The 8,926-nt window shown below is 33.1% G+C and overlaps 1 protein-coding gene across 1 annotated transcript; it reads right to left on the bottom strand.

The window, feature by feature from the left end:
* Positions 1 to 925: 925 nt before the first annotated feature.
* On the bottom strand, positions 926 to 2,524 carry LOC140058995 (DNA oxidative demethylase ALKBH2-like). Its single transcript, XM_072104796.1, has 3 exons — positions 1,972 to 2,524; positions 1,610 to 1,752; positions 926 to 1,448 (listed from the first exon to the last, which is right to left on the bottom strand). The coding sequence occupies exons 1-3, from the start codon at positions 2,257 to 2,259 to the stop codon at positions 1,151 to 1,153; spliced, it is 729 nt and encodes a 242-aa protein (XP_071960897.1). The 5' UTR covers positions 2,260 to 2,524; the 3' UTR covers positions 926 to 1,150.
* Between the last annotated feature and the right edge of the window lie 6,402 nt (positions 2,525 to 8,926).

Below are 8,926 nucleotides of genomic sequence, written 5' to 3'. Positions count from 1 at the left end.
AACCCCTTACTGAGGAATCTTTCATAAAATGGTGCTAGATTAAGGGATGTGAGAGAGCTATAGGTAACCATCAATAAGAGAACATTTACAAAGAACCGTTAAAAGGCTACAGAGCGAAGACACAGGCCTGTAAAATTGCTAACGAAACAGCGGAAGATTCATAAAAAAAGTTTTTAAAAAATAGTCGAAAGATAAACATGTAGAAAAAAAAGTAGGCCTTAGAATAACTAATGGAAATAACCTGTTTGTAAACAAATTTCAATGTTTGGGGTCCGGTTGAATGTCTAGCTTTTCTGTTTTTCTGTTAAAATGTGTTAAGTGTAAAAAAAATACAATTGGCAACCAAAACGTCTTTCTGCCTTCAAATTATGATCGACCTGTGTTTGCAATTATGATAAAAGTAATATTAAATAATACGCAGACATCTGTTATTTTTCACCATTGAATTCAAAATTTATTTACAATACCACTTACAGTAAAACTACTGTAGATCTACATGGTCTTTATTGTAATAATATTAATCACACATATTTAGATAACTTATCGATACATGTACGAAATATATGTTTGTTATTATTAGTGTTATTAGGCCTATAACGTTTCTTTTAATCTACCAGTCCGTTTCCTACGTTACGACATCATTTATCCGTTTCAAGTACCTGTTTCTCTTGAAATTACTAACTAAACGGTTAAAACGCTTTAAAGAAAAACTTGCACACTTGTTAAAAACATAAGAAACTGTTACATGTATTTATAACAATTAGAAATACAATACAATTTACTTTTAAGAGATTATTTAATTTTTATCCACACAATGGGAAACAATCACATGAATATTAACGATCAATGGAATTAGGTATAGATCTAAGTGAATTTCAATACAATAATACAGCTATTTGTTTCGTAAAGTTAATAATTATCCACACAATGACAAACAATCATATTATTATTAACGATCAATGGAATTAGCCCTATATCTAAGTGAATTAACTTCAATACAATAATACAACCATTTGTAGAAATATCATCACAAAAGTAATTTAACTGGTACTACTACACTATATGAGAACAGATCATGAACAGTTGATGTTCTTGAGATCTGCAATCACTATTAAAGACTGTTAGGCCTAATGTTTGCGTAAAATTTCTCTCATCTTTTAATATCTCTAAACGTAAGATTTATTCTTGGTAGCTTGATGGATTGATTTTTAGGCAGTGAATGGTACCAGTACTCATTAGTGGGATAATTCATCATTAATAATGTACCGTGTTTAAGATCAACAGTTACTGGTTCAATTATTCTTTTGGAACTCTTACCTCGCGCATCACCATGTCGAAATCTAAACATACGTGTTTGCCCCAATGATACAGAGGCGATTGGACTAAAGTGATTCATGTCTTTTTCATCATCTTTGTGTTCGCCAATGTAATCACTGCCAGTAGCATATCTATAGAGTAACGACAAAATACAATAGAAAATAAAGTATTTTAACATGAGATTAAAAAAAACCCACCCAATTATCCATTGGGGGAGGGAGGATGTATGTAAGTAAAATAACACTTGCATAATAGAATTAAAACAAACAAAATAATAAACAAGAATATTTACCGATTGACCAAGACAAAATTGAAGTAATGTCCAGTAACCATTTTTAAAAGATCGCGGAGATCTTTCAGGAATGGTGGCCACGGTAAAGCTGGTACTGTAATGCCTGAATATTTGTAAGTTAAGCCCGAATCGCCAAACGAAACCTACAGAGGGGAAAACCATACATTACATAGTAATTTAAGAATCTTATTTGGCAAGATGTAAATGAACACGCCCAAATAAAATCATTTACAGTAAAAGAGTAAATTAAACATATAGCTACCCAGCGGTAAATAAAGAAAAACAAAGGAAACGATATAGGCCTACAAGTAATTAACAAGTCATTAATACAAAACCACGGATAAAATAATAATGGAACTAACCTGTTTTCTAGGAATATTAAACCACTTTCCGTACACTTTCACCTTTGCAAGATCACCGGTAAAATAGTCAATCTCTTCCTCACATTTTTTAAACAATGTATCGGCTGTTCCTTTATCAAGAAGTTGAAGGTAATCACAATCTAAATTTTCCCCTGTTATCTTTTGCACAGATAACCCATCAGGGGATAGCAATTGTTGCTCTGAATTGAATAAACGTCCTCCGTTATCGTTTTCGTCACCACCACCATCGACGGTAACCGCATTATCATTATCAACCTCTTCAATCATCTTTTGAATTTCACCGTGTTGTTCAATTAACTTGTACCACTGTCTCTTTGGAAGGTTTATACCTTTTTTGCCGGGTTTAAACTCGCCTCCTTCTTCGGCCTGGTAACAATGGCGAATACATACAAACTGCTCTTCTTTCCAGCTACTAACTACCACATGTAGTATGTCCGAAAGTGGGATTCTTACTGCCTCCACCAAGTTAATGTCTCTTTGCAAGTCGGCTAGGGCTTGAAGAATTAAATCAATATTGGTAAAAAGTTTTTGCCACAGCAGAAATTAATACCTAGAGGTCCAGGTTTGAAGGCACCATTTTCTTCCCTTTGATAAAATTCTCTAAGGCATACATAAACAACTTCACCCCAGCGCTGGGCCACTACATGGCGTTTTTCAGACAGAAAAATCCGATTCGTTGAAGTTATTGGAATCTTTGGTTCACCACCGGTCATTTCTGCATAATCCATGGCGCTAATTCCTGAGGCAGAGTGAAATGATTTTTTACTTGTTGACGGCTTCGCTGCTTTACTCAAATCGTTTGTTTGACCGTTGAAAAATTTTCTAGGATCCAATAACTTCGAGGAGGTAGTCATCGTTGGTACTTTAAAACTGCGATTGAACCAGGTCCGATATATATGTAACATCTCAGTACGGAAGTAGCTTTTTAACAGTAATTAGCCTAAAGCGATATTAATTGTTTTTCCTGTCAATTGTCTCCCTACAACGCGTGCGGATTAAAGCATTGTTAATTGTTTGTTTTCCGGTCAATCGTTTTTCCGTGGCACGTACGAAACACGTTTTAGATATCCTCACACAATAACTTATACAGGTTCTCTGAATTAGTCAAGGTATTTACGAGAAAGTAAACAAAATGTCTATACCGTGGTAATGAATATTCCTCGTACTTATTCAACTCACTATACACGGTATCGTCTGTAACATACTCTTTATCCAGAACCTCCCGATAAAAATAATCAATCTGTTCTTCTGGAGATTTTATACAGCAGAAGTCATGATCTTTTTGACCAGGCCTATCAAATTCGCAACCATAACAAGCCGCTTTACTTAACATCCAACACATGTTTAACACTTGAGAAACAAACACTTCTCTGGCTAAATATTCCAATTTCAATAAAAATTCTCTCTCCACCTCATCTACGTACGTAAATATACAACTTGCAGCCCGGCTACCCCTCTCAACTCCTTCATCAACACCGGCGGGTACACCCTCATTGGTCCGCATGTACCGATCACCGATATCGTTACCTGTAACAACAGTCTCCTCATCATCGCTAATAATTATAACTGTATCTACACAGCTACCTAACGAAAAATCTATACTTCCAGACATAGCGAAATACTGTAACTCCACGTAAAAATAGACGAAACAACTGGAAAGGTCACAAAAAACAGTCCCTCTTCTTACAATGTCTAAAAAGAAACGGCTCTAAAATATCAAAAACAAAACTATTGTACCAAACAAAAAGAACAATGAACAAAAGAAATTAGGATATACTAAACAAAGGCAACCTATGCAATGGTAAAACCGCCTAAAAATAACAATAGCAATCCTCAAACAAAGAACTACCTTCACTAATATATTTAAAATACAAATTCATCACCAACTACAATTATAACCCCAGGCCAAAACGAAAACCCCGCCAAAATAACAAACCCCCTTCTCTAACAAAGAATGACCTTTCGCTAATTAATATTACAATAACAGGAAATTAAACAATAGAAAATATAATATATACCCTGGGGATATGACATTCCTTTCCGGTCTGGTACAAAGAATGACCTTTCACTAATTATCATTACAATACCTAGAAATTAAACAATAGAAATATGAAATATGCCCTGGGGGTACATTACGGCCTGAAGTCCTACATCTACTACTCTCTCTATATATTCTCTGTATATTATAGACAAACATTGTTTGTTTTTTTTCAGTTTTTATATTTAAGCAGTTACAATAATGTGACCGGTAAAAAAACATTCATACCAATTCCATTAAGTTTTACAAATTCAGAAGCATTTTACAGAAATCTCTTTCTCGCGACAAGCGCATTGTTTCGGTCTGGCTGTTATTATTATATTATCATGTTTGTATTGCTGAGCGAAAGGAGTTATAAGAATATGTTGTTGAAAAGAAATCTCTTTAAAATGCTATTTTTATTTGCCATCCCATGATTTAAGTTTTGGGAGGTCAATTGCCCTCCGTCTCACCGTTCCCATGCCTGTGTTGAACGCCAGTGGATTTTAATTTAAAGTGGTGAATTTGCAACTCGCAAAATCGATAGAACTTTGTCTACCTTCTGGCGAATCTTTTCGCGTGACGTGTAAATGCTCAGTGTAAACCGGCTTGGCACTAAGGCCTACCTAGTTTGCATGTGAACATGTAGGCAATTGTAACAATCCCAAACGAGGCCGATCATTTCCTCAGGAATATCCCACTACCCCGTTTGAAAAGAAACGCATTATGATTATCGGAAACAACAACTCATTTTCTTTCCATTTTTAATAATTGTTTTTACGGTTTTTTTTCTTCTGCAGACGATGGCTCCTGATTTCTGAACTGAGAATGCGATAAAGCATATTCCGTTAATTCCAAAGTAAGTGTTGCGGAAATAAACTGTTTGTCGATAACGCTTTGTGTACAACTCGTAAAACTTAAAAACAAGGTTTCCTCTGAAATTTCCAGACGAAGACTAATAATTTAATCGTGTTTATATCAATCATTTTTACAGTTTATTGATTTCTAAATGTTTTTGTTATTGCATTTTCGATTTTGCATTAATGACCTTACAACACTTCGTTATCACAACAATCAAGCATCATATATTTATTGTACAATGATTGTTTTTTCCAAATGCTACCGTACTTCATGTAATTCTGCACAAAACAATATTCAATACTGCAGACTTTAATTCCATATTTCTGTTTCTATCCGTAAATCCATACATCGATCCGATTTACTACAAATAAATAACAAACTTTATTTTGAGAAATACTTAACCATTGGTTATACCATAATTACAACGATATAATGATATGCCTATAAAGTGAGTATAATACAAACACGTGCTTTTTCTAGCTGAGCTGTGGGCTACATAAGACTTATACTACTACTGTAGGTCATTCAGCATCTTCATGCTTCTAAATAAACCCTTTAATCCAGCCCTCACTCTAACTCTAGGCTTCTTTAAGCCTCTAAACCTCAGTCCACTTCAGGCTAAGCTGTAATTGTATCTACTCAACAAGTACATATTACAAAAGAACACTGCACAAGTATACATAATATTTAGGTCTAATTTGCATAAACCATATGGTTGTGCTGTGCTTGTGTTGATACCCATCACAATAGAATCACTGAAGTGTGACGGTTAGTTAAGTATATACAAACACAGGCACAACACACAATAAAGATAGGATTGACACTTTCATTGTATCTTCTTCTTGTCTGCAAATATTTAAAATGTAAAAAAATACGTATTGTTGTACAGTAGTGGCAATTGACAACAATTACAGCATGCTAATTCATTTCGAAGTCCCTCTCATTTGTAAAAGTAATCTCGAAAAGAAGCCCAGCCAAGAGCCCTAATAAAGAAGAAGCCCATGAGCTTCTTTTTAAAGTTTTACGGTTAAACTTATTGATGTACATTGTAGTTTGGTGGATTTGGTAGATAAGTTGTTGTTTTATTTCAGTGTATATAATGTTGGCTTTTTCATTAATATTAAACATTTACATTTATCGATTTACAGTACTTTGGTGGATTAGTTTTATGTAAGATTTGGTAGATAAAATGTAGTATTTATTTCAAATGATGTTGGCTTATTTCATTAATATACCTATACATTTATGGATGTAGTTTGGTGGATTGTATTAGTTTTGTAAGATTTGGTAGATAGAATGTAGTTATATTTCAATTGATGTTGGCTTATTTCATTAATATAACATATACATTTATCGATGTAGTTTGGTGAATTGTATTAGTTTTATGTAAGAATTGATGTTGGCTTATTTCATTAATATACCTATACATTTATCGATGTAGTTTGGTGGATTGTATTAGTTTTATGTAAGATTTAGTAGATAAAATGTAGTATTTATTTCAATTGATGTTGGCTTATTTCATTAATATAACCTATACATTTATCGATGTTGTTTGGTGGATTGTATTAGTTTTATGTAAGATTTGGTAGATAAGGTTGTGTTTTATTTCAATTGATGTTGGCTTTTTCATTAATATAACATTTTTACATGTATCGATGTAGTTTGGTGGATTGTATTTTTTTTGTAAGATTTGGTAGATAAAATGTAGTATTTATTCCAATTGATGTTGGCTTATTTCATTAATTTTATAATCTATACATTTATTGATGTAGTTTGGTGGATTGTATTAGTTTTATGTAACATTTGGCAGATACGATGTGTTATATTTCAATTGATGTTGGCTTATTTCATTATACCTATACATGGATGTTGTTTGGTGAATTGTAGTGTTGTTATATTGTATTAGTTATAAGTAATATTTGATAGATAAAGTATACTATATTATTATAATTAATACTCGCTTTGCATTAAAATGTAAGTTATTATTATGAATATTTCATAGGCCATATAAAACAAATACTATTTGTTTGTATCTCGATCCCCACTGATGAAATTCCTTTTTAAAGAAAAACAAATTTCAAGAGCTGATGTGGGCTAGCCGACCTCGTAAAGATTGAAGCCCACCTCCAAAAAATAACAAATCAAAAAGAAGCCACTCTTTATTTTGAAAAGGTAATCTTGAAAAGAGGCCCGGCACCATGGATTTAAAGCCCCCTGTGATTATCTGGCTTATTTTTAAAATAGTGTAGGCTTCTTTTTCTAGAGGGTCGGTTTGGCAGTGCAACGGATGTTATGCGAAAATATTTGCTGACCGCTCGTTTTCCGTTGCAATTTGCCAAGTAACATTAACAATGTGGATTACTATAATCTATATAAATTAACAATTTAAAAATCAATTAAAACCTTTTTATTTCAAATAATATTATTACAGTTTGTGAAGCGTCGCTGATTATGTGCTTATCATCTATTGTATATCGCTAAATAAGTGTTAATGTTAATACCTTAGTTGATAATACTGTATGCATATAACGAATGTGTTAACATGAACATAAACATGAATCTGCTTCAAGATTTGTTTGGCTGACGAGATATATATTATTATAGTGGAAATTCAGTAATTTAGTGATAATTGACCTATGACCTCTATCGTTCATTTAACGTTTTTGGTACCAAAATATATCGGATATGACCAATACTGACGAATAGACAAACATTACGGTAGTATAGGCTACTTACTTGCCGTGTACACTGTGGTCGGTCCACTATATGAGAGAAGCCGCCTTTATTCTCATCTAATTATTTCCTTAGAAAAAAAAAAGAAAAAAACTTAAATACTTATTTTATTTGGCCTTTTAAAAAATATCAATGTAATTGTTGTGAATTTTATTGTTACAATTATTATACCATACAAGATTTTTTGATTTAATGTAATGATGTAATTTCCATAGGGTTGGTGAACGTACCTGTCCATTATTATTATACCGTCATGGGAGTAATGGCCTTTTGAGTATATACATATTATTTTATATTTTATTTTTTATATAACATCACCTGTAAGTGGGAACATCGTTCCTGTTGGAATTTTTTGAATAAAAGTAAATAAATATTGGTGTTTTACTGTCCACAACAACAACATTATAATGGACAAATTAAACGCGTACCGGTATAATGACATATTTCATCAACCCCGATCTGTAACTTTGTTTGCTTTATCATGTTGTGATTAATTGTTATAACCGTATCAATGTATAGGCTGGTGAAGATTCTGTGAAAAAAAGTATTACTGCATGCTTTGGTACATTATGCTTGGTTCCACTACAGAGACGCAATGCACACAGCGCAACGTTAGTGACCAATCACAAGTGATGTATTTTGTGATTGGTCAACTTACTTGCATCCACCCTATGTACTTTTATTTTTTTCGGTATAAAAAACACATATACAAAAAGCAGCAGAAGCTGAAAGTATTGCATTTACATAAAATCAGTATTAAAAGTTAACAATGTAACCAATATTAGCCTACAAGCGATGGGTTATTTGAACTCTACTGTCACTTGTGTGATTGGTCAACTCACTTGCTTTGCTTCTACCTATAGGCCTATCCTCCTTGCATTGCGTCTCTTGTGGGAACCACAAGCTTTACTTTGTGTGAACATTTATTAATATTTGATTTAAATAAATCATTGCTGTGAAAATATAATCGTTAACGTTTTTTTGTTGTACTTTTAGTCCTATAATATTGTTTGGTTTGGCTATCGAGGCTCTGTGGTCAGATGTAAATAATATTATATTATATTATAATATTTCGTATTTAATTATTGGCAAATGACCAATAGGCCTACACATAATATTGATGCCCTTTTCGGGAAGACATACTAAACTGCGTGCGGTGAGATGTACGACGGTACAGACAGCCGGTTACAGAATATGGCAGAGATATTGAATAATATAGGTCAAGGGATCAACTTTCTAATTGTAACTGAATAGAATAGAATGCATGATTAGACGCAACCATTAGCGGAATGACTGATGTGCGTGATTAATGTGTTTTACGGA

This window comes from Antedon mediterranea, chromosome 9 (genome assembly GCF_964355755.1).
Source record: "Antedon mediterranea chromosome 9, ecAntMedi1.1, whole genome shotgun sequence".
Lineage (NCBI taxonomy): Eukaryota > Metazoa > Echinodermata > Crinoidea > Comatulida > Antedonidae > Antedon > Antedon mediterranea.
This window is presented reverse-complemented; position numbering and strand designations above follow the sequence as displayed.

Bases quoted from the DNA above. Each gene is read 5' to 3' on its own strand.
- LOC140058995 (XM_072104796.1), bottom strand. From the start codon at position 2,259: ATGATTGAAGAGGTTGATAATGATAATGCGGTTACCGTCGATGGTGGT. The intron at 1,753-1,971 runs GTTAGTTCCATT...TCCCCTCTGTAG, and splicing joins TTAATATTCCTAGAAAACAG to GTTTCGTTTGGCGATTCGGG. The intron at 1,449-1,609 runs GTAAATATTCTT...GTTACTCTATAG, and splicing joins AATTTTGTCTTGGTCAATCG to ATATGCTACTGGCAGTGATT.